At 45.1% G+C, this 26569-nt stretch overlaps 1 protein-coding gene and 2 pseudogenes across 1 annotated transcript; all 3 read left to right on the forward strand.

The window, feature by feature from the left end:
- The first annotated feature begins 9006 nt into the window (after positions 1-9006).
- Positions 9007-16227, forward strand: LOC119266614. Its single transcript, XM_037547845.1, has 5 exons — positions 9007-9106; positions 9293-9577; positions 10190-10362; positions 12685-15758; positions 15856-16227. Exons 3-5 carry the CDS (start codon positions 10339-10341, stop codon positions 15857-15859), a joined length of 3102 nt encoding a protein of 1033 aa, XP_037403742.1. The 5' UTR covers positions 9007-9106; positions 9293-9577; positions 10190-10338; the 3' UTR covers positions 15860-16227.
- Positions 16228-18969: 2742 nt separating this feature from the next.
- Positions 18970-20577, forward strand: LOC119271682 (annotated as a pseudogene).
- A 1119-nt stretch (positions 20578-21696) lies between these two features.
- On the forward strand, positions 21697-23398 carry LOC119271683 (annotated as a pseudogene).
- The last annotated feature ends 3171 nt before the right edge of the window (positions 23399-26569 follow it).

The following is a 26569-nucleotide window of genomic DNA, read 5'->3' on the forward strand; positions in this document are numbered from 1 at the left end:
TGATTGTTGTTTTTTAGTTTCTAGTGGCATACTAATTTGAAAATTCTCTGTTATGAACTAATTTGAAAAGCGATATATAGCTGGGCAAACTCAGTCATTTCTTTGATATCTTCTGGTGATTTGCTTCAAATGGTTGTTCAAATACCAACGCCACAGGTGTTCTGAGATGCACCGTCGGTACATATATGCTAAATTAGTATTGCAGATACCAAAGGCATTCTAACTTATTAATGTGTTTTTCTTCAGTCTTTTTTTGGCACAGATGTTCATACCGCTAGAGAGAGCGTATTAGAACGTCTTCCGGGCATGGGCAAGATCATCTATTTTGATGGTTGGTTTGGATTTGGAGCATCCGCTGTTCTTAGATCCATAGCAGAAGTGCTTCCCTATACGAGAAACACTCCAGAATTATGCTTTGACAAAGTAATTTTTCTAGATTGCTCAAACTGGAAAAATAGAAGAACGATGCAGAGGGCAATTGCAGAGGAACTAGAACTTGACCGCTCTGTAATGTCCATTCTGGACGAGCATGATGAAGATGATGATTACAATAAAGTTGATGAAAGCTCAAGGAATGAGATCGACAGTGTTGGGAAAGTGATTGATCAAACCCTGAGGGACATCAAATTTACGATGATTTTTCTTAATGGAAGTGATGGAGATATTGACGTAGGCCTCCTTGGCATCCCTCCATTTGCAAGATTTGGCAACAACATGATGATATGGACCTTCAATAGGAGACTGACCATGCGTCTTGACTATCTTGGAGTAGCAAGCATGCTAAGATATACTCATGGTTTATTTTATTCCAGGCTGCATATCCAAAAATTAGAAAGATATCAGATCTGGGCACTACTGCATCAAGAAGCTGCTTCAATGGTTTCTCGTGTTCCACGTATGCTAGATTTCGACCAAAAAATGGTCGCAGATTGTTGCCTCTATGAATTATTTCTGAAACATAATTTCCACATCACCACTAAACTTGATTGGGCTACTCACCGTTCCACCTATTGGATATGTGATGGGATTATACAAGAGGACATAGCAAGAGATACCATTGTAAAATTGCGTCGAGAGATAAATTGGAACTTTGATGATTTTTTCCTTGGAGAATTTATTGGAAGGTTGATGGGGCATTCAGAACTGCCTTTTCTGGTAACCAGATATGATGATGTCTATGAAGAAGGTGCATATCGTTGGATTGCAGACATATCAAGGAACAGCAGAATACATGGCATGCAAACTATACCTTCAATGACAACATCTTTCTTCTTGGCACTTGAAAGATCCGAACACCCACAAACTTTACCAAATGGCATGTTTGAACATTCAAGCAAGCTTGGTGTGCTAGTTCTCTATTGTTGTGCCTTCAATTTTGCATCACCTCCGTTCTTGAAGTGTCATAGCCTAAGATTCCTCTGATTGGACCACTGTACAAATGACAAAACTACTGATAGAGAGAATCATACAAGCTGGTTATGTTTGTACAGCTTGTGGGTGTTGGATCTGCGTTACACAGAGTGGAGTGAAATCTTATCCAAAGAAAAGCTAAATCTCATGAGAAATATCAGAGAGCTAAATATGGAGGGAGTCTGGGGCTGGCAGTACACCGCTGAGCTACAAGGGCAGCTATCTAACCTTCAGAGGCTTCGACTAATAAAACCAACATGTCAATGGGATACATCAGAGGATGTTGATAACTCGTTTGTAGATAAGACAAGTATAGAAATACTTGATTTGTCAGGGAACAGTGACATGAAAAGTCTTCCAACAAGCCTATCAAAAGCTACAAGCCTTCAGATACTTGTACTTGATGGCTGCAATGAACTGGAAAGCGTTGGTGGGCTTCCTCCCTCCCTCGAATCCTTCAGCATTAATGGATATGGGCCAGCTTCTCAATGGACACAAACTGTTGAGCTACCTCCAAAACAACTTTGTCCATCCAGCACAACAGATAATAAGGATGTCAGAATATCCAAGATCTCCTTAGCGGGCTGCACACGGTTGGAGAATATGTTCTTGTGTTGGCTACCCAACCTGGTGGAATTGGACCTCTCTGGAACGGCAATCAAGATACTTGACTTCAAGACTATGGTGGTGCAAATCCCCAGGCTCAAGCGATTGTTTCTAATTGGATGCAAGCACCTTCGTGCGATAACCTTTTTGCGTGATGGTAGATATAACATAACGCTTGATCTGGAGTTGATGTGCATAGACACACGAGTTGGAATCGTGTCTCCTCGACCATCCATCAATAGAAATAAACCCTCTAGGTTGCAGATGCATGCTATTGTTGTGGATGCGAGGCTTGCTCGCTCGTTGATGGATCTGATCCGCAATAAACGAGATGTTCATTTCAATATCCATGTCACATCCTCACATACGGATGATGGTTGTGTTCAATTTGAAGCAACCAGCAAGGATAAGATTATTGGCCCTAGTGATCAAGAAGCCTTGCAGCATGTTCCGGCAGGCCGGTACAGTGATGTCATTGGCAAGGTTGGCCCTGGTGATGAAGGGAGCTGGCAACCTATTCCGGCAGGACGGTACAGTGATGTCATTGGCAAGGTTGGCGTTGCCCCGATGCAGGCCTGTAGAGATTGATCGACATGTAGAGATTGCTCAAGGGAGCTTCTGGGTGGATAGGGAATTGGAAAAGAAGGATAGTGCACTAGGCGGCCTGATATATCAGTATGCGCAATCACTGCATGTGCACGATGCCTCGGTACGTGCTGTTCTGCCTGCAGCCTATGAGTGGAGCCTTAGGTGGTGCCGCATGGAGAGGTGCCCCAAGTTGGATACCGCTATCTTTTTAAATTCTAGATACTTTAATACATTGGAGACCTTTTGGGCGTCGGATCTCCTAATGACCCGTTGCATTTGGGGTGGAACTGGAAGCGGAATTTTCAATGATGGATTCCACAAGCTACGCCTACGCTCATGCCCCAACCTCCAGGTCGTGCTTTCAGGGTGGTGCCCCTCCTTTCCTAGTTTGGAGACCCTCCACATCATCCACTGTGGCGACCTCAGCCATGTCTTCAACAGGATTTGCCCAAAAAAAGTCTGTGAAGTATCCTTCCCGAAGCTGACCACCATCCACCTACACGACCTCCCCAAGCTGCGGAATATATGCGACGTCAAGATGGAGGCACCTGCACTTGAGAGCATCAAGATCACCATCCACCTACACGACCTTCCGAAGCTGCAGGGGATGCTGGAGCCTGCGCCGTCTGCCATCCGTGGGTGCCCGAGGCCAAGGCCAGAAGAAGCCGGCCGTTGAGATCGAGAAGGACGTGTGGGACGCTCTGGAGTGGGACTCCGACCACCTCCCTGACCACTTTGAGACGCCGGTACACTCAAGCTACTACAAGGAGAAGCTGCACAGGGTCTCCGTCCTCAGGTATACATCATATATATGCATACTTCCGAATACATATGTGTACTATTAGTTCTGCTCCCGCTCTTGATTGCATTCAGACATTCACTTGCTAAGCATTTTTTGTCTCCATCTCTCACGTACGTCGCCTAGGTGCACTCGACACAGATGCTGCTGCTGGAGTTCAAACTCGATCGCTTATGAGAAGGCTGGATGGACACTCCTGCTGCTGCTGGTGGTGGATCATACGTTTGGATTGCTATCGTGTGTTATTATTGCTAATGCCACAGGTCAGGGCTTACCGTGGCTCTCGCCATATATCATGGCTTTCAAATAAGAGACGGCCGGACATGTTTGTGCCTGCGTACACCGACCCGTCCGATGCGTGCGTGTGGTTTGCGATTGTGGTGGCTTGTTGTGGATGCCTGCGTGCATCCACCAGGCTGCATTTTTCTGTGTGGCTTGGATGAGTTCTTGCTTTGCTATGTGTTTGGAATTGCTTTGCGTAGTGCCTGCGTGCATCTACATGATAGCTGCTTGTGAGTGTGACTTATTTGAGAGTGTGTCTGAACAAATGAAACAGCTGCTTGGGTGTGCTGAACTGTGTGGTTTGTTTGTGATGCTTTTGAAAGAAAAAAAAGCAGCAGTTGTACATGCGTGCTGATTGTTGCACTTACCCGGCTCTATGTTTGACTAGCTGCTTGCGAGTATTTTGAGTGTATTTGCAACTCTGCTGCATCACTTAACCTTGCTACCTTAGTACTTTGTTTGTGATGATTTCAAAAAAAAAAAGCAGCCAAGCTATAAATATTTGATGGTTGTTTCCTTGACCAGTCTCTTTTTTTTTCAAAAAGGGGTGTTCGCCCCAGCCTCTGCATCAGAACGATGCATACGGCCATAATTATTAATAAGCAAAAGGTCTAACACAAGTCTCCAAGTCTCCAGGTCTCGAACAAAAATGAAAAGAAGGCTCACGGAGAGCAAAACAATAATAGAAAAAGCCACAACCAGCTGGCAAAAAAAGATAGGAACACTAAATGCCTATCCTAACCGCCATCCAAAGCGGTTGAAAATATCTCGTGCTACCATCTCCCATTGGGTAGATCCAGTAACCAAACGTTCCTTAGCCTCCCTCGGAGTGAGTAGCGACCATATACGGATCAACGCAATGGCTGTGAAGATAACCTGCAAAAAATGAATATTTATTGTTCTGTTAAAGACCAAATCATTTCTGCAATACCAGATTGCCCATAACAAAGCACAAACTCCTACACGAATGTGCCTCGCCGTGTCAACATCTATCCCATCAAGCCACGCCCCAAATAATATGGCGTTGGAATTCAGAGGAGTAATGTTAAATGCTATGTTAACCATCCGCCACATAATTTTTGCCAGAGGGCAATCGAGAAAGAGGTGTTTGATTGATTCATGTTGGTCACAAAAGCTACATCTAGTAGAACATGTCCAATTGCGTTTTGATTTTCAAAGGAACTTTGACTTTCCAAACATGTTTCGATCGGGGAATCGCGCTAGAGTTGATAACATCCAAGTACATGGATTTAACCGAAAACTCTCCATTCTTTGTTAGTTTCCAGCACAACTTGTCGGGCTGTTGAGACAACTGGACATCCATCAATCTTTTCACAAGATTGAGCCAGACTTCCCAACGGCTGCCTACTAGTGTCCTCCTAAAATGAATGTTGAGCGGAGTAGACTGCAACACTGTTGCAACGTAAGCGTCTCTACGCTGAACAATGCTATACAGATATGGATATTGGAGTGCTAGGGGCGTCTCCCCTAGCCATGTATCCCCCCAGAATCTCGTAGCGGTACCATTTCCAACTATGAATCTTGTTCCATTGAAAAAGAGCGATTTAACTCTCATCAGCCCTTTCCAAAAAGGCGAGTCAGTCGGCCTCACTGTCACCTGGGACAATGTTCTAGAGTGGAGATACTTGTTACGTAAGATCTGAGCCCAAGTGGCCTCCGTCTCGACAGAAAGGTTAAACAACCACTTGCTAAGAAGACATCGGTTCTTCACCTCCAGGTTTTCCATGCCTAGACCCCCTTGGTCTTTCGGCCTACAAATTATATCCCATTTAGCAAGTTTGTATTTTCGTTTTAGCTCATCACTCTGCCAGAAGAAATGAGATCGATAGAAGTCTAGCCTCTTCCGGACTCCCACGGGAATCTCAAAAAAGGAAAGCAGAAACATGGGCATAGTTGTGAGGACCGAGTTAACAAGAATTAATCGGCCTTCGTATGACATTAGCTTGCCTTTTCAGCAGCTCAGTTTCTTCTCAAATCGATCCTCAATACACTTTCATTCTCTGTTGGTTAGCTTACGATGGTGAATTGGTATACCTAAATACGTGAAAGGTAAAGCCCTCAACTCACACCCGAACAATTGTTTAATTGTACGCATCTTGGTCGTCATTAGCTCTTCCAAAACAGAACAATTTGCTCTTATGGAAGTTAATCTTTAACCCGGTCAATTGTTCGAATAAGCATAACACCAGCTTCATGTTTCGCGCTTTTGCCAAGTCATGCTCCGTGAAGATGATAGTATCATCAGCGTACTGCAGGATGGATACACCTCCGTCAACTAAGTGCGGAACAAGGCCTCCTACCTGGCCCGCCTCCTTAGCCCTTCCTATAAGAATTGTCAACATATCGACCACTATGTTTTAAAGAATAGGTGACATTGGATCTCCTTGCCTCAGTCCTTTGTGTGTTTGGAAGTAGTGACCTATGTCATCATTCACTTTAATCCCAACACTCCCTTTTTGCGTGAAAGAGTCTACCTGACTTCTCCAGGCCTGATGAAAACCTTTCATACGCAAAGCTTGTTGAAGGAAAGGCCATTTGACCTTATCGTACGCTTTCTCAAAGTCCACTTTGAAAACAACTCCGTCTAGTTTTTTCGTGTGGATTTCATGGAGAGTTTCACGCAGGACCACAACCCCTTCTAGGATTTTTCTGTTCGGCATGAAAGCAGTTTGGGACGGGTGCACCACAGTGTGCACAATTTGCGTAAGCCTGTGCTTCCCGACCTTGGTGAAAATTTTGAAACTTACATTAAGAAGACAGATATGCCTGAACTACTCGATACGAACAACCTCTGTTTTTTTAGGAAGTAAAGTTATCGTTCCAAAATTTAATTGAAACAACTGATGCCCTTGACCAGTCTCTGTGTGAATGATTATTGATTGAGCCACTTGTGAAGTCTGTGGTGCAACTTTTGTATTTTGAATGTATATTTGGAATTACTAGTGTTTTGTTCTCTTGTTCTAAGACAGCAGGTTGTGGTGTTAGTATGCTACTGATGATGACAGTGATTACAATTTACAAATGTACACACCGACAGTAAAGATCTAATAGACACACTCTGAAGTCTGAACCCAGCAAGTGCTATATATGTTTCATAGAAGCTTCTGATAATCTGATTGTCAATGCTATTAATTTAACTCAAGAGTGATACATCATGTAAAGTGCCGTTAAAATACAATTTAGTGTAGCAATATGGCAAAAGTTTCCTAGCAAAGGTCACACTGAAGTCTAAACACATGTCAGGTTCCAAGAGTTTGCTCGGTTTATGATTTGAGTGTTTGCCATGCATATGTATCTGAGCAAGTGCTGTAATATCACAGAAGCAGTTGACCTGGCTGTGTGTGCCTGAGTGCAACAACCTTGGTGCTTGTGTGATTTTTTTGCTATGCCTGTCTGACCTTGAATCATCGACTGAGCTGCTCATGAGATCGGTTGAGGGATTCAGAACGTCTCAGCCTGAAGTGATGTTTGTTTTCTGACAGTAGTTACAGAGTGCCAATGCATTCACCACATGTTTAAATCTAACTAACAGACTCAGAATCCAGCAATTCCTATTTCACAAAAGCTTCTGACTGCCAATGTTACTGATGTAACTGAGAATAAAAATCACATAGTAGTGCCAAGAAAATTCAACTTAGGGCCTGTTCGGCCTTCCGCCAGCTCCGCGGATCTGCGGAGCGCATATATCCCAGCTCCACCTTTTTAGCCTGCAGCTCCGCCGGCTCCGCGAGCTGACTCGGGAGTGGAGGGATTCCGAACGCTCCCTTAGTACAAATAAGGTAACAATTTGCTAGCAAAAGACCACTCTGAAGTCTTAACATATGACATGTTGTAACAGTTTTCTGCAGAGTTTACTCGGTGTATGACTGGTGTTGGCATCACACACTCCTTAATCCTTATCGACCTCTATGGATGTATTTGAACTGTGTTGTTCCCTAGCACTAACGATCGAGCTATGCGAGAGGAGGAGGAAGTCTGACAAAAGGTTTTGTGCTGCGCACAGAACTGCAGCTTTTCTCTGCTTTTTCTATTATTTGTAGCGAGCTCAAATGGCTTAAATACCAGGAAAATGCCCACGTCTCAAGCCGGCCTACTGGTCGTGCCATCCCACGATGCCAAGCTGAGATCGAGCAACTACTCTGCCCGCACAAACCGTAGCGATCATGCCATCCCATGAACTGGTCATGTGAGCAAAACTAGCTAACCAACTAACTAAATCTACTGACAGACTAGCTAACTGAAACTACTGAACCGTACGTGAACATGCGCACCAATTATTCAGAGAAAGAACAAGATGTTTGCTAGATCATACAACGGATTAGCTATCAAACTGAACCAGACCGAGATTATATATTTCTCAATGGTAAACGGATTCTACTGTTAAACTGAATTTATTTCTGAATGGGATATCCATATGTACGGTGGTCATGACTCATGAGGGGTCTCTGAAGAGCTCAAGAGATCACGCCTTCTGTCATAACAGAAGGGAGACTATCCCATATTCCAGGTGTGTAGTCATGTACATTCATCACTGTTCTGTTAAATAAATATGTGCATGCATGCCTAGATTGTTATTGAGGAGATAACAGTAACACCCTCATTTATTTATTTATTTTGGCCGGATTAGAAGTGTCCAGAAATAGTGGATTCTCGAAGCTTGCTCTGATGTTCTTTGGAATTGTTCAATAACTTAAAAAAACGAAAAACCTTTGCTTTCATACTTTAGAAATAATCAGGAGTGCTTTCAGAACTTCGAAAGGCAAGACGTGGTCTGAATATAATTATAAGGCCAAGTTCAGAGCTTTGATCATAAATTTCTTCTTCAATGTTTCTGAATAATTACAAAAAATTCAGAAGGAAATTCTTTTTAATAATAATATAATGTTGTTAGATTGATTGTTGTTCAAAGATTGAACTTGGACAGTCAGAATACGCGTTAATATTTTAGACAGAGGGAGTGCTGCTACCCTTGGGAAGTTAGGAGACAGAGACATTGCGATGTGTTGCCTGCGTCAATAGACCTTACTGTACAAAAGCTATCTCCAGAAGCACAAAACACCATGGAAATTGTAGTGCTGGAAAAGAAAAAAAAAGAAAAAAAATCAAGCTTGTAATAGAAGCTTCATCTCAATTATCTTTGGAAAAGAAAAACAAAAAAGAAAAAGCAAAAACAGAGCAGCAGCATACATACGTTGCTTCATGCTTTGGCAAAGCGAAAGGGAGGAAGCAAAAGTCCATGCATTCATGAAGCTACCATGACAGTATGGGGGAGGTATCAAGCAACGTATTTTGCAGAGAAGATAGGAGGCAATTTGCTTTGGTCTGTCTGCAACTCCTGCATTAGCAGTTTGACGACCGAGGAAGCAGATCAGAGCTTCTTGTCTGCTGTCTGCTGTTAAGGTACACATGTAGTAGCTAGCTAGCTAGCCACTAACAAACAATTTCATTTGCCTGCTTGCTTTCTTCGTGCCCTCTAAGTTATTCTTCCAGAAGAAAGTTTTGAGTATATATGTAGTTGAGTAGCACTACTTGTTAACGATGGCAAAGCACAACCATAACATCTCGTCCTTGTTATTGTGTTTCTAGTATTCTACTCTGTAGGTGGTGCCGATGGGTTAGATTGATCGAACTTGCAGCTGATTCTCCCTCATGGTGTTCAACGGAGGGATCCATCTTCTGATTCCTGGTTCCTGAGTACTTCTTCTCGTCATTTGAAGATTTGTTAAGTTACACAGCTGCATTCGTCTCTTGGCTGGTCTTGGACAGAGGAATTGATCATTAGTCCGGTCCTCATCAGTTGATTATGGATTAACTTTGCTGCTGCTTTTCTTTCTTGGTCTTGTGAACATCATGAGTTCTGTTGGATACGAGGTAAGCACTCTTGTGCATTTACGGTTTTCTCACTAGCTAGAGCACTACACACACACGCGCACACAGTTTTCACTCAAGAGGCGGTGGATCATCATCCCGGGGAATCGGAAAATGCATCCTCACACCTAGCTAGTTTTCTAAACATGCATATAATCGCTTCACTCTTAAATGAATTACACCACATTTTTATCCCAAAAAACTCCACCTACAAACATCATGTAATATGTAAAACATTAACCGTCATACTAGATTCTCACTGGGTAGGGTCTTGGACAGAATTTATTTAGTTTTTCTTCTGGAATGCATGCAGGGCGTATAGTGATGCTCGTTGGTTTTGCTGCTTCTTTTTGAGAAACCGGGTTTTGTTGCTTCTACTTGCACAAGAGTAGATATTGAGAAACTGTCTGCTGTCTGTCGAGCTTCACTCGCCTGCTGTGTGTAGAGATACGTACATACTAGCTAGCAACACAGTTACATTTCTGGCTCTTTCTTCATGCCGTCTGAATTATTCTACCAGAAGAAAATGTGTGTGTATATGTACTTGACTACAGGTACTGGTTAACAATGGTGAAGCACAAAACTAACATGTTGTGCTTGTTGTTGTGTTTGTAGGTGGTGCCAAGATTTATTAAGTTTTGCAGCTGCTTTTGTCTCTTTCTTGGTCTTGAATGGAGGAATTCATCATGGTAGTACTCATCAGTTCATGATTGATTAAATCTGCTGCTGGATATCTCTCTTGATATTCGTTGGAGGAATTCATCATGAGTAGTGATCTTGAGGAGTGGGTAATACCCTTGTGCCTTTTACGTTCACAAACTAGTATATGCATATGCATGGTTCTCTTTTAGCTGGGAATTATTCTCCTGAAACTTTCATGGTTACCTCTACCATTGCTCTTACATCAACCCCAAATCATGCACGACTAATTTAGCTAGCTAGCTAGAGCACGTGTACGATTTTTTCACTACTTGCACGGCATAGTAGATTGTGAAATGGCTCTGGCATGCCCACTAGAAGAAAAATTGGGGTTCGACAACACACAATCTAGTCCCGGCCGCGAGTCGGGGAGACATAGTTGCCGGTGAAAACCGAGCCGACGGCAGCAACGACGGTGCTCTGCGTCGTTACCTTGATGAAGGCATTGTCGTGTAACTACTGTCGACCCACTCGTGCTGCTCTGGGGGAAACCCTAGGATCTGGTCTTCTAGATCAGACGATGGCGGCACTGCGGCATCGATTCTCCCTTGGGAGCATCGGTTGTGGAGCAGCACTAGAAGACTGAGGTAGGAGGTGGAGTGACTTCGCCTTGCACGGAGCTTTGGTGGAGATGTCAAGTCATGTCTGGCCGACGGGTGCTACGATGTGTCATGCCTGTTCGGTGGGCGCTACGCATGATAGACCTTTCATACAGGCGGTGACACCGGTTTTAGATATGGGGAGTGAGAGCACTCTACATTATCGAATTTGTAGATATGAGTGGTTGCTTCAGGTGGCTTGATGTATGTTCTTGTCAGAACTATGTTCAGTATGCATCGATTGATGCAGAGGCCAGGGGTTTTAACCTCCTTTTCCAAAAAACAAAATAAAAAAATTAAGCAGGAGTTTGGATCTCAGCACACCGTAAGTGTACATATGTTGCTTTCTCACTGATTGCAAGGGGCATTCTCGATTGTGAGATGGCTTTGGCATGTGAACCCAACTATATACAGCTAGCTAGCTAGAAGCGCTTGGTATTACACTATGAATTTTAAATAGCAGTCATACAAAATCTCACTCATCTGCCTAGCGGCGTATATGCCAAAAGGATCTTGGTACAAATTTGATTAGTTTTTTTTCCTCGTGGAGTGATGCAGCAGGACTACTGATCTCATATCCCTTGGTTGGTTTTGTTGTTTCTGGTGGCACAATATAGTTGTACTCTCTCCGTTTCTAATTATAAGATGTCTTAGATATTGCAATATAGACTACATACGGATTAAAATGAGTGAATATACACACTGAAGTGTGTCTAGATGCATATGAATCTGAGAAAATAGAGAAAAGCTAAAGTATCTTATATTTAAAAACGGAGGGAGTATATTGAAAAAAAAGAAATTGGTGAAGTTAATTTGGTTGTTTATCTGAGCTTACAAGTTTAGCTCCTGCATGCATGCGGCGCATCACACAAAAGTTACTTTGTTTAAAGGCAAATGCCAACAAGATAAGGAAACATGACAGATCCACAGACTACGTAAAAAAAAAAAACTAAAACTCAGCTAACCATAGACGCTAGTGTCGTCTTATCCAATAGGTAGACTGGATGCCGTAGACAATTAATCGTGGAGTAGACTAGATGCGACTCAAATGAGTGTTGTAATACCAACTCTGTTGGATTTGATCCAAGAACATAAACACATGCTCACGCGGAACACAGCACCCGGGAAAATCTTAGGCCAAAGGCATGTCTAGTGCCTTTCTTTTCTTTCTATTTACTAGTCAATGTGTACCTACAATGCACGTTAATTTAAATGAGCGCTTGCGTTTGTATTGTGTTCAAAAAACGTGCAATGCACGTTAATTTAGAAGTATGTTAAGTGCATGAGGATATTATGTAGGATATTATCTGTGTGTTAATATGTGATTAGCACCATATTTAGCATGAAATTAACTGCACGCTAAACGCGTTGAGCGCTCGACATTGAAGCAGTCCAGATCGTTGGATTGACATGATTTGATGGATGGGATTAATTGGATCTGCCCTTTTGGGTCTTTTTATATTGGTATAGATATAGATATAGATTCCTCAAAGCTCACAACCTGCTGCAAACTAACGCCACACTCATGTGTTTATATACACACATACACACGTACAACTAGTGCCTAATCGACCAGGACTTCCACACTGAAACCACTCCTACTCAACTAAGACCACGACACCCGTACGGAACACGGAAAACAATGCCTGTCGCACTCGGACGCGGACAACACAGTCCAAATCCACCTCGACTAAGCATCTAATCTAGATTATTCCAACAAGTTCGCTTGTTCAGAGAAGCATTATTGGTATATGTTAAGTTAGTGTTGCAGCTACCAAAGGCGTTTTAACTTATTGACGTGTTTTATTACAGCCGTTCTATGCGGATGATGTTGACGTCGCCACAGAAAAATTATTCGATGTTATTCAGTTGGGTTACTGGAGGGTCATATGTTTTGATGGTTGGAATGGATTTGGAGCATCCGCTGTTCTTACATCAGTAGCTGCAGTGCTTCCATCTAGGAGAACCACTCCGGAACTATGCTTTGACAAAATAATCTTTGTAGATTGCTCAAAGTGGAAAAATAGAAGAGGAGTGCAGAGGGCAATTGCAGAGGAATTGCAACTTGATCGCTCTGTAATGACTATTTTAGATAAGCAAGATGAAGATGACGATTTTCAGGGACATGATGAAAGCCTGAGGCATGAGATATATAGTGTTAGTCAAGTGATTGATCGAACCCTGAGGGATGTCAAATTTATGATGATTTTTCTTAATGGGAGTGATGACGAGGTTGATGTAGGTCTCATGGGTATTCCTCTAACAAGATATGGCAACAACGTGATGTTATGGACCTTCAGCAGAAGCTGTCTGACCATGCACCAGGACCGTTCTGAGGTAGCAAAAAAGCTAAGATATACTCAGGTTTTCTGTCATTGCTCTATCGAAGACTTGAGAAGCTTTCAGTTTCTTGGACTGCTACATCAAGAAGCTGCTACCGTAGTTCCTTGCAATACATGTATTCTGGACATTGACCAAGCAATTATTGGAGGTTGTTGTCTTTATGAGTTATTCCTGCACTATAATTTCCACAATGTCAGTAAATTTGGTTGGGTATCTCATGCTTCCAACTATTGGATATGCGATGCAATCATACAAGGGGACAAAGCAAGGGATATTAGTAATGCATTGTATCGAGAGATAAATTGGAAGTGTGATGCTTCTCTGCTTCAGGATGTTCTTACAAAGTCTATGAAACAATTGGAGCCTCGTTTTCTAGTAATCAAAGATGATGATGTCTATGAAGAAGGCCCATACCGTTGGATTTCGGTCACGTCAAGAGATGCAGAAATACATGCTATGAAAACAATACCTGCAACGGCATCATCTTTCTTCTTGGCATCTGAAATATCCAAACACCCAACAGCTTTACCAGATGGATTTTTTGATCATTGCAGCAAGCTCGGTGTGCTGGTTCTCTATTGTTGTTCCTTTAGTTTTGCTTCACCTTCTTTCCTGAAGTGTCGTAGCCTAAGATTCCTTGGACTGGACCACTGTACAGATGACGAAACTATTGGAAGAGAGAATCATGCAGTTTGGTTATGTCTGAATAGCTTGTGGGTGTTGGACCTGCGTTACACCGATTGGAATGAAATCTTATCCAAGGAAATGTTAAACCTCATGAAAAATATCAGAGAGTTAAATATAGAGGGAGTCAGGGGCTGGCAATACACCGCTGAGCTACAAGGGCGGTTACCTAACCTCCAGAGGCTCCGAATAATCAAACCGACATGTCAATGGAAGACCTCAGAGGATGTCGATAACTACTTCATGGATAAGAAAAGTATGGAAATACTTGACTTGTCTGGCAATTGTGACATGAAGATTCTTCCAACAAGCTTATCAAAGGCAGGTAGCCTCCGGATGCTTGTACTTGATGGTTGTGATGAACTGGAAAGCGTAGGTGCGCTTCCTCCTTCCCTCGAATCCTTTAGCTTTAATGGGTATGGGGCAGCTGCTCAATGGACACAAACTGTTGAGCTACCTCTGGAACAATTTCGTCCATCCAGGACAACAGATAATAAGGATGTCAGAATATCCAAGATCTCCTTAGCAGGCTGCACACAGTTGGAGAATTTGTACTTGTGTGGGCTACCCAACCTAGTGGAACTGGACCTCTCTGGAACACCAATCAAGATACTTGACTTCAAGACCATGGTGGTGCAAACCCCAAAGCTCAAGCGACTGTTTCTAATAGGATGCAAGCACCTTCGTGCAATAAAAATTCTATACGAGAGTGTTCCTGACCTGAAGTTAATGTGCGTAGACACACGACCTGGAGTCGTGTGTCCTCGACCATCCATCAAACCCACCAGGTTGCAGGTGCATGCTGTTGTTGTAGATGTAAGACTTACTCACTCCTTGTGGAATCTGATCTCTAGTTATAGACAAGATGATGCTCATTTTAATATCCACGTCACCTCCTCACCTGATGGGATTATTCAATATGAAATAACCAGCAAGGATATGATTGGCACCAGTGATCAAGAGAGTCTACATCTTATTCCAAAAGACCAGTATGGTGAAGTCCTTGGGATGGTTGGCGCTGCCCCAATGCAGGCCTTTCCACAACCTCCGAGTACAAAGTTTGATCGACATGTAGAGATTGCTGAAGGGAGCTTCTACGTGGAGAGGGAACTTGGCAGAGCACTAGGTCTAGGCCACCTAATGGAACATTATGTGGAATCCCTGCATGTGCATGATGTCTCGGTACGTACTATTGCACCACAAGGCCATTGGTGGGGCAAGCTTAGGTGGTGTTGCATGGAGAGGTGCCCAAAAGTGGATACCGTTTTCCCTGGGAATTCATTCACATTTACTGCATTGGAGACCTTGTGGGTGTCAGATCTCCTGATGGCCCGCTCGATTTTGAGTAAAGGTTCACGCTTTTATCCATATGGCAATACCAAATCCTTTCAAAATTTACAGCACCTTCAGCTGCGTTCATGCCCCAGCCTCCAGTTTGTGCTCCCTCTGTGGGTCTCCTCCTTCCCCAGCTTGGAGACCCTCCACATCATCCACTGCGGCAACCTCAGCCACATCTTCATACTGGACGAAGAATACCGTGAAGAAATAACTACCCGCGGTGTACAATTCCCAAAGCTTACCACCATCCAACTGCACGACCTCCCAAATCTGCAGCAAATATGCGAGGTCAAGATGGTTGCCCCTGCGCTCAAGAGCATCAAGATCAGGGGATGCTGGAGCCTGCGCCGGCTGCCATCCGTGGGCGCACGTGGCAATGGCAAGAAGAAGCCGGCCATTGAGATCGAGAAGGACGTGTGGGATGCCTTGGAGTGGGACGCCCGCCACCGCCCTGCCCACTTCGAAGCGCCGGTCCACTCGTGCTACTACAAGGAGAAGCTGCCCAGGGTCTCCGTCCTCAGGTACTAATTATACATGCAAATGACTTCTGAGTCCCATTTGCCACTGCTCCTGATTGCATTCAGTTACTGACCATCTTGTTTCTCTCACGTTACCTAGGTGAACTTGCACCATGGTGTTCCCTCGGTCGCTACATGAAAGTGATGGACGCTGCTGCTGCTGATGGATCATGCGTTTGGTTTGCTTTGTGTGCCTTTTTGGATTGGTATTGTCCTTATTAGGTGCGAGCTTATGGTGGCTCCCACCGTTTATTATATTGTGGATTTTCAAATAAGAGACGGACATAATGGCTAGATGGTTAGGTGCGAGCTTATCCTTGCTCTAGATGGTTAGGTGCGAGCTTATTGGTTTGTGCCTGCCTCACAGACCTGGACGGTGCCTGTGCATCCACCAGTGTGCATCTGCATTTGTGCGTGTGGCTTTGATGAATGCTTTCTATGCGTGTGTGTGTGGAATTGTCACAGCTGCCTATGTGTGCCTGTGTGCGTCTACAGGGCTAGCTGCTTCTGAGTATGACTTGTTTGAGAGTGTTTGCCATGTATTTGAACTGAACCAAGAAACAGTCCAGCTAGCATTGACCATGGTGTCTCTCACGCTACCTAGGTGAACTTGCACCATGGTGTTCCCTCCGTCGTTATGTGGATGTTATGGACGCTGCTGCTGCTGATGGATCATGCGTTTGGTTTGCTTGTGTGCCTCCTTGGATTGGTATTGGCTGTAGGTGCGAGCTATATGGTGGGTCTTACCGTTTATTATATTGTGGGATTTCAAATAAGAGACGGACATGGTTGTGCCTGCCTAGTGCCTACACAGACCTGGACGTACGGTGCTTTGCTGTGGATGCCTGCGTGCATCCACCAGTCTGCATCTGCATTTGTGCGTGTGGCTTTGATGAATGCTTGCTATGCGTGTGTGTGTGTGTGTGGAATTGTAACAGCTGCCTATGTGTGCATCTATAAGGCTAGCTGCTTCTGAGTGTGACTTGTTTGAGAGTGTTTGACATGTATTTGAACTGAACCAAGAAACAGTCCAGCTAGCATTGACATGCTAGCTGCCCGTGTGTATTGTTTGGTATGATTTTGAAAAATGAGAAAAAGCAGCAGCCAATACACACACACACGCATGGAAATACTTGACTTGTCTGGGAATTGTGACATGAAGATTCTTCCAACAAGCTAATCAAAGGCAGGTAGCCTCCGGATGCTTGTACTTGATGGTTGTGATGAACTGGAAAGCGTTGGTGGGCTTCCTCCTTCCCTCGAATCCTTTAGCTTTAATGGGTATGGGGCAGCTGCTCAATGGAACCAAACTGTTGAGCTACCTCTGGAACAATTTCGTCCATCCAGGACAACAGATAATAAGGATGTCAGAATATCCAAGATCTCCTTAGTAGGCTGCACACAGTTGGAGAATTTGTACTTGTGTGGGCTACCCAACCTAGTGGAACTGGACCTCTCTGGAACACCAATCAAGATACTTGACTTCAAGACGATGGTGGTGCAAACCCCAAAGCTCAAACGACTGTTTCTAATAGGATGCAAGCACCTTCGTGGAATAAAAATTCTGTACGAGAGTGTTTCTGACCTGGAGTCAATGTGCGTAGACACGTGACCTGGAGTCGTGTGTCCTCGACCATCCATCAAACCCACCAGGTTGCAGCTGCATGCTGTTGTTGTAGATGCAAGACTTACTCACTCCTTGTGGAATCTGATCTCTAGTTATAGACAAGATGATGCTCATTTTAATATCCACGTCACCTCCTCACCTGATGGGATTATTCAATATGAAACAACCAGCAAGGATATGATTGGCACCAGTGATCAAGAGAGTCTACATCTTATTCCAACAGACCAGTATGGTGAAGTCCTTGGGATGGTTGGCGCTGCCCCAATGCAGGCCTTTCCACAACTTCCGAGTACAAAGTCGGATCGACATGTAGAGATTGCTGAAGGGAGCTTCTACGTGGGGAGGGAACTTGGTAGAGCACTAGGTCTAGGCCACCTAATGGAACATTATGTGGAATCCCTGCATGTGCATGATGTCTCGGTACGTACTATTGCACCACAAGGCCTTTGGTGGGGCAAGCTTAGGTGGTGTTGCGTGGAGAGGTGCCCAAAAGTGGATACCGTTTTCCCTGGGAATTCATTCACATTTACTGCATTGGAGACCTTGTGGGTGTCAGATCTCCTGATGGCCCGCTCGATTTTGAGTAAAGGTTCACGCTTTTATCCATATGGCGATACCAAATCCTTTCAAAATTTACAGCACCTTCAGCTGCGTTCATGCCCCAGCCTCCAGTTTGTGCTCCCTCTGTGGGTCTCCTCCTTTCCCAGCTTGGAGACCCTCCACATCATCCACTGCGGCAACCTCAGCCACATCTTCATACTGGACGAAGAATACCCTGAAGAAATAACTACCCGCGGTGTACAATTCCCAAAGCTTACCACCATCCAACTGCACGACCTCCCAAATCTGCAGCAAATATGCGAGGTCAAGAGGGTTGCCCCTGCGCTCAAGAGCATCAAGATCGGGGGATGCTAGAGCCTGCGCCGGCTGCCATCCGTGGGCGCACGTGGAAATGGCAAGAAGAAGCCGGCCATTGAGATCGAGAAGGACGTGTGGGACGCCTTGGAGTGGGATGCCCGCCACCGCCCTGCCCACTTCGAAGCGCCGGTCCACTCGTGCTACTACAAGGAGAAGCTGCCCAGGGTCTCCGTCATTATGTGGATGTTATGGACGCTGCTGCTGCTGATGGATCATGCGTTTGGTTTGCTTGTGTGCCTCCTTGGATTGGTATTGGCTGTAGGTGCGAGCTATATGGTGGGTCTTACCGTTTAATATATTGTGGGATTTCAAATAAGAGACGGACATGGTTGTGCCTGCCTAGTGCCTACACAGACCTGGACGTACGGTGCTTTTCTGTGGATGCCTGCGTGCATCCACCAGTCTGCATCTGCATTTGTGCGTGTGGCTTTGATGAATGCTTGCTATGCATGTGTGTGTGTGTGTGTGTGTGGAATTGTAACAGCTGCCTATGTGTGCATCTACAAGGCTAGCTGCTTCTGAGTTTGACTTGTTTGAGAGTGTTTGCCATGTATTTGAACTGAACAAAGAAACAGTCCAGCTAGCATTGACATGCTAGCTGCCCGTGTGTATTGTTTGGTATGATTTTGAAAAATGAGAAAAAGCAGCAGCCAATACACACACACACGCATGGAAATACTTGACTTGTCTGGCAATTGTGACATGAAGATTCTTCCAACAAGCTTATCAAAGGCAGGTAGCCTCCGGATGCTTGTACTTGATGGTTGTGATGAACTGGAAAGCGTTGGTGGGATTCCTCCTTCCCTCGAATCCTTTAGCTTTAATGGGTATGGGGCAGCTACTCAATGGACACATACTGTTGAGCTACCTCTGGAACAATTTCGTCCATCCAGGACAACAGATAATCAGGATGTCAGAATATCCAAGATCTCCTTAGCAGGCTGCACACAGTTGGAGAATTTGTACTTGTGTGGGCTACCCAACCTAGTGGAACTGGACCTCTCTGGAACACCAATCAAAATACTTGACTTCAAGACCATGGTGGTGCAAACCCCATAGCTCAAGCGACTGTTTCTAATAGGATGCAAGCACCTTCGTGCAATAAAAATTCTGTACGAGAGTGTTTCTGACCTGGAGGTAATGTGCGTAGACACGCGACCTGGAGTCGTGTGTCCTCGACCATCCATCAAACCCACCAGGTTGCAGCTGCATGCTGTTGTTGTAGATGCAAGACTTACTCATTCCTTGTGGAATCTGATCTCTAGTTATAGACAAGATGATGCTCATTTTAATATCCACGTCACCTCCTCACCTGATGGGATTATTCAATATGAAACAACCAGCAAGGATATGATTGGCACCAGTGATCAAGAGAGTCTACATCTTATTCCAACAGACCAGTATGGTGAAGTCCTTGGGATGGATGGCGCTGCCCCAATGCAGGCCTTTCCACAACTTCCGAGTACAAAGTCGGATCGACATGTAGAGATTGCTGAAGGGAGCTTCTACGTGGAGAGGGAACTTGGTAGAGCACTAGGTCTAGGCCACCTAATGGAACATTATGTGGAATCCCTGCATGTGCATGATGTCTCGGTACGTACTATTGCACCACAAGGCCTTTGGTGGGGCAAGCTTAGGTGGTGTTGCGTGGAGAGGTGCCCAAAAGTGGATAACGTTTTCCCTGGGAATTCATTCACATTTACTGCATTGGAGACCTTGTGGGTGTCAGATCTCCTGATGGCCCGCTCGATTTTGAGTAAAGGTTCACGCTTTTATCCATATGGCGATACCAAATCCTTTCAAAATTTACAGCACCTTCAGCTGCGTTCATGCCCCAGCCTCCAGTTTGTGCTCCCTCTGTGGGTCTCCTCATTCCCTAGCTTGGAGACCCTCCACATCATCCACTGCGGCAACCTCAGCCACATCTTCATACTGGACGAAGAATACCCTGAAGAAATAACTACCCGCGGTGTACAATTCCCAAAGCTTACCACCATCCAACTGCACGACCTCCCAAATCTGCAGCAAATATGCGAGGTCAAGATGGTTGCCCCTGCGCTCAAGAGCATCAAGATCAGGGGATGCTGGAGCCTGTGCCGGCTGCCATTCGTGGGCGCACATGGCAATGGCAAGAAGAAGCCGGCCATTGAGATCGAGAAGGACGTGTGGGACACCTTGGAGTGGGACGCCCGCCACCGCCCTGCCCACTTCGAAGCGCCGGTCGACTCATGCTACTACAAGGAGAAGCTGCCCAGGGTCTCCGTCCTCAGGTACTAATTATACATGCAAATGACTTATGAGTCCCATTTGCCACTGCTCCTGATTGCATTCAGTTACTGACCATATTGTTTCTCTCGCGTTACCTAGGTGAACTTGCACCATGGTGTTCCCTCGGTCACTACATGAAAGTGATGGACGCTGCTGCTGCTGATGGATCATGCGTTTGGTTTGCTTTGTGTGCCTTTTTGGATTGGTATTGTCCTTATTAGGTGCGAGCTTATGGTGGCTCTCACCGTTTATTATATTGTGGATTTTCAAATAAGAGACCGACATAATGGCTAGATTGTTAGGTGCGAGCTTATCCTTGCTCTACATGGTTAGGTGCGAGCTTATTGGTTTGTGCCTGCCTCACAGACCTGGACGGTGCCTGTGCATCCACCAGTCTGCATCTGAATTTGTGCGTGTGGCTTTGATGAATGCTTTCTATGCGTTTGTGTGTGTGGAATTGTCACAGCTGCCTATGTGTGCCTATGTGCGTCTACAGGGCTAGCTGCTTCTGAGTGTGACTTGTTTGAGTGTGTTTGCCATGTATTTGAACTGAACCAAGAAACGATCCAGCTAACATTGACCATGGTGTCTCTCACGCTACCTAGGTGAACTTGCACCATGGTGTTCCCTCCGTCGTTATGTGGATGTTATGGACGGTGCTGCTGCTGATGGATCATGCGTTTGGTTTGCTTGTGTGCCTCCTTGGATTGGTATTGGCTGTAGGTGCGAGCTATATGGTGGGTCTTACCGTTTATTATATTGTGGGATTTCAAATAAGAGACGGACATGGTTGTGCCTGCCTAGTGCCTACACAGACCTGGACGTACGGTGCTTTGCTGTGGATGCCTGCGTGCATCCACCAGTCTACATCTGCATTTGTGCGTGTGGCTTTGATGAATGCTTGCTATGCGTGTGTGTGTGTGTGGAATTGTAACAGCTGCCTATGTGTGCATCTACAAGGCTAGCTGCTTCTGAGTGTGACTTGTTTGAGAGTGTTTGCCATGTATTTGAATTGAACCAAGAAACAGTCCAGCTAGCATTGACATGCTAGGTTCCCGTGTGTATTGTTTGGTATGATTTTGAAAAATGAGAAAAAGCAGCAGCCAATACACACACACACACACACGCATGGAAATACTTGACTTGTCTGGCAATTGTGACATGAAGATTCTTCCAACAGGCTTATCAAAGGCAGGTAGCCTCCGGATGCTTGTACTTGATGGTTGTGATGAACTGGAAAGCGTTGGTGGCCTTCCTCCTTCCCTCGAATCCTTTAGCTTTAATGGGTATGGGGCAGCTGCTCAATGGACAAAAACTGTTGAGCTACCTCTGGAACAATTTCGTCCATCCAGGACAACAGATAACAAGGATGTCAGAATATCCAAGATCTCCTTAGCAGGCTGCACACAGTTGGAGAATTTGTACTTGTGTGGGCTACCCAACCTGGTGGAACTGGACCTCTCTGGAACACCAATCAAGATACTTGACTTCAAGACTATGGTGGTGCAAATACCAAGTCTCAAACGACTGTTTCTAATAGGATGCAAGCACCTTCGTGCAATAAAAATTCTGTACGAGAGTGTTTCTGACCTGGAGTTAATGTGCGTAGACACGCGACCTGGAGTCGTGTGTCCTCGACCATCCATCAAACCCACCAGGTTGCAGCTGCATGCTGTTGTTGTAGATGCAAGACTTACTCACTCCTTGTGGAATCTGATCTTTAGTTATAGACAAGATGATGCTCATTTTAATATCCACGTCACCTCCTCACCTGATGGGATTATTCAATATGAAACAACTAGCAAGGATATGATTGGCACCAGTGATCAAGAGAGTCTACATCTTATTCCAACAGACCAGTATGGTGAAGTCCTTGGGATGGTTGGCGCTGCCCCAATGCAGGCCTTTCCACAACCTCCGAGTACAAAGTCGGATCGACATGTAGAGATTGCTGAAGGGAGCTTCTACATGGAGAGGGAACTTGGCAGAGCACTAGGTCTAGGCCACCTAATGGAACATTATGTGGAATCCCTGCATGTGCATGATGTCTCAGTACGTACTATTGCACCACAAGGCCTTTGGTGGGGCAAGCTTAGGTGATGTTGCGTGGAGAGGTGCCCAAAAGTGGATACCGTTTTCCCTGGGAATTCATTCACATTTACTGCATTGGAGACCTTGTGGGTGTCAGATCTCCTGATGGCCCGCTCGATTTTGAGTAAAGGTTCACGCTTTTATCCATATGGCGATACCAAATCCTTTCAAAACTTACAGCACCTTCAGCTGCGTTCATGCCCCAGCCTCCAGTTTGTGCTCCCTCTGTGGGTCTCCTCCTTCCCCAGCTTGGAGACCCTCCACATCATCCACTGCGGCAACCTCAGCCACATCTTCATACTGGACGAAGAATACCCTGAAGAAATAACTACCCGCGGTGTACAATTCCCAAAGCTTACCACCATCCAACTGCACGACCTCCCAAATCTGCAGCAAATATGCGAGGTCAAGATGGTTGCCCCTGCGCTCAAGAGCATCAAGATCAGGGGATGCTGGAGCCTGCGCCGGCTGCCATCCGTGGGCGCACGTGGCAATGGCAAGAAGAAGCCGGCCATTGAGATCGAGAAGGACGTGTGGGACGCCTTGGAGTGGGACGCCCGCCACCGCCCTGCCCACTTCGAAGTGCCGGTCCACTCGTGCTACTACAAGGAGAAGCTGCCCAGGATCTTCGTCCTCAGGTACTAATTATACATGCAAATGACTTCTGAGTCCCATTTGTCACTGCTCCTGATTGCATTCAGTTACTGACCATCTTGTTTCTCTCACGTTACCTAGGTGAACTTGCACCATGGTGTTCCCTCCGTCGCTACATGAAAGTGATGGACGCCGCTGCTGCTGATGGATCATGCGTTTGGTTTGGTTTGTGTGCCTTGTTGGATTGGTATTGTCCTTATTAGGTGCGAGCTTATGGTGGCTCTCACCGTTTATTATATTGTGGATTTTCAAATTAGAGACGGACATAATGGCTAGATGGTTAGGTGCGAGCTTATCCTTGCTCTAGATGGTTAGGTGCGAGCTTATTTGTTTGTGCCTGCCTCACAGACCTGGACGGTGCCTGTGCATCCACCAGTCTGCATCTGCATTTGTGCGTGTGGCTTTGATGAATGCTTTCTATGGGTGTGTGTGTGTGTGGAATTGTCACAGCTGCCTATGTGTGCCTGTGTGCGTCTACAGGGCTAGCTGCTTCTGAGTGTGACTTGTTTGAGAGTGTTTGCCATGTATTTGAACTGAACCAAGAAACAGTCTAGCTAGCATTGACCATGGTGTCTCTCACGCTACCTAGGTGAACTTGCACCATGGTGTTCCCTCCGTCGTTATGTGGATGTTATGGACGCTGCTGCTGCTGATGGATCATGCGTTTGGTTTGCTTGTGTGCCTCCTTGGATTGGTATTGGCTGTAGGTGCGAGCTATATGGTGGGTCTTACCGTTTATTATATTGTGGGATTTCAAATAAGAGACGGACATGGTTGTGCCTGCCTAGTGCCTACACAGACCTGGACGTACGGTGCTTTGCTGTGGATGCCTGTGTGCATCCACCAGTCTGCATCTGCATTTGTGCATGTGGCTTTGATGAATGCTTGCTATGCGTGTGTGTGTGTGGAATTGTAACAGCTGCCTATGTGTGCATCTACAAGGCTAGCTGCTTCTGAGTGTGACTTGTTTGAGAGTGTTTGCCATGTATTTGAACTGAACCAAGAAACAGTCCAGCTAGCATTGACATGCTAGCTGCCCGTGTGTATTGTTTGGTATGATTTTGAAAAATGAGAAAAAGCAGCAGCCAATACACACACACACACACACATGGAAATACTTGACTTGTCTGGCAATTGTGACATGAAGATTCTTCCAACAAGCTAATCAAAGGCAGGTAGCCTCCGGATGCTTGTACTTGATGGTTGTGATGAACTGGAAAGCGTTGGTGGGCTTCCTCCTTCCCTCGAATCCTTTAGCTTTAATGGGTATGGGGCAGCTGCTCAATGGACACAAACTGTTGAGCTACCTCTGGAACAATTTTGTCCATCCAGGACAACAGATAATAAGGATGTCAGAATATCCAAGATCTCCTTAGTAGGCTGCACACAGTTGGAGAATTTGTACTTGTGTGGGCTACCCAACCTAGTGGAACTGGACCTCTCTGGAACACCAATCAAGATACTTGACTTCAAGACTATGGTGGTGCAAATACCAAGTCTCAAACGACTGTTTCTAATAGGATGCAAGCACCTTCGTGCAATAAGTCTACTTTCCTCCCACTTACTTCTTTCGAGAGAAACTCTTTCTCCAGAAAGGACCCATTCTTGGCAACAAAGATCTTGCCTTTGGATCTGAGGTAGAAGGTATACCCAGTAGTTTCTTTAGGGTATCCTATGAAGACACATTTTTCCGACTTGGGTTCGAGCTTTTCAGGTTGAAGTTTCCTGACATAAGCATCACATCCCCAAACCTTTAGAAACGACAGCTTTGGTTTCTTCCCAAACCATAATTCAAACGGTGTCGTCTCAATGGATTTCGACGGAGCCCTATTTAAAGTGAATGCGGCAGTCTCTAAAGCATAGCCCCAAAAAGACAGCGGTAAATCGGCAAGATACATCATAGATCGCACCATATCTAATAGAGTGCGATTGCGACGTTCGGACACACCATTACGATGAGGTGTTCCAGGCGGCGTGAGCTGTGAAACTATTCCACATTTTCTTAAGTGTGTGCCAAACTCGTGACTCAAGTATTCTCCTCCACGATCTGATCGCGGGAACTTGATTTTCCTGTCACGTTGATTCTCAACCTCACTCTGAAATTCCTTGAACTTTTCAAAGGTCTCAGACTTGTGTTTCATTAAGTAGACATACCCATATCTACTCAAGTCATCAGTGAGGGTGAGAACATAACAATAGCCACCGCGAGCCTCAACACTCATTGGACCGCATACATCAGTATGTATGATTTCCAATAAGTTGGTTGCTCGCTCCATTGTTCCTGAGAATGGAGTCTTGGTCATTTTACCCATGAGGCATGGTTCGCACGTGTCAAATGATTCGTAATCAAGAGACTCTAAAAGTCCATCAGCATGGAGCTTCTTCATGCGCTTGACACCTATGTGACCAACGCGGCAGTGCCACAAGTATGTGGGACTATCATTATCAATCTTATATCTTTTGGTACTCACACTATGAATATGTGTAGCATTACGCTCGAGATTCATTAAGAATAAACCATTTACCATCTGAGCATGACCATAAAACATATCTCTCATATAAATAGAACAACCATTATTCTCGGATTTAAATGAGTAGCCATCTCGTATTAAACGAGACCCTGATACAATGTTCATGATCAAACTTGGCACTAAATAACAATTATTGAGGTTCAAAACTAATCCCGTAGGTAAATGTAGAAGTAGCGTGCCGACGGCGATCACATCGACCTTGGAACCATTCCCGACGCGCATCGTCACCTCGTCCTTCGCCAGTCTCCGCTTATTCCGCAGCTCCTGCTTTGAGTTACAAATGTGAGCAACTGCACCGGTATCAAATACCCAGGAGCTACTACGAGTACTGGTAAGGTACACATCAATTACATGTATATCACATATACCTTTCGTTTTGCCGGCCTTCTTGTCCGCTAAGTATTTGGGGCAGTTCCGCTTCCAGTGACCACTTTCCTTGCAATAAAAGCACTTAGTCTCGGGTTTGGGTCCATTATTTGGCTTCTTCCCGGCAGCTTGCTTGCCGGGCGCGGCAACTCCCTTGCCGTCCTTCTTGAAGGCTTTCTTACCCTTGCCCTTCTTGAACTTTAGTGGTTTTATTCACCATCAACACTTGATGTTCCTTTTTGACTTCTACCTCTGTTGATTTCAGCATTGCAAATACTTCAGGAATGGTCTTTTCCATCCCCTGCATATTGAAGTTCATCACAAAGCTCTTGTAGCTCGGTGGAAGCGACTGAAGGATT

The sequence above is a fragment of the Triticum dicoccoides genome, chromosome 3A (assembly GCF_002162155.2).
Source record: "Triticum dicoccoides isolate Atlit2015 ecotype Zavitan chromosome 3A, WEW_v2.0, whole genome shotgun sequence".
Taxonomy (NCBI): Eukaryota; Viridiplantae; Streptophyta; class Magnoliopsida; order Poales; family Poaceae; genus Triticum; species Triticum dicoccoides.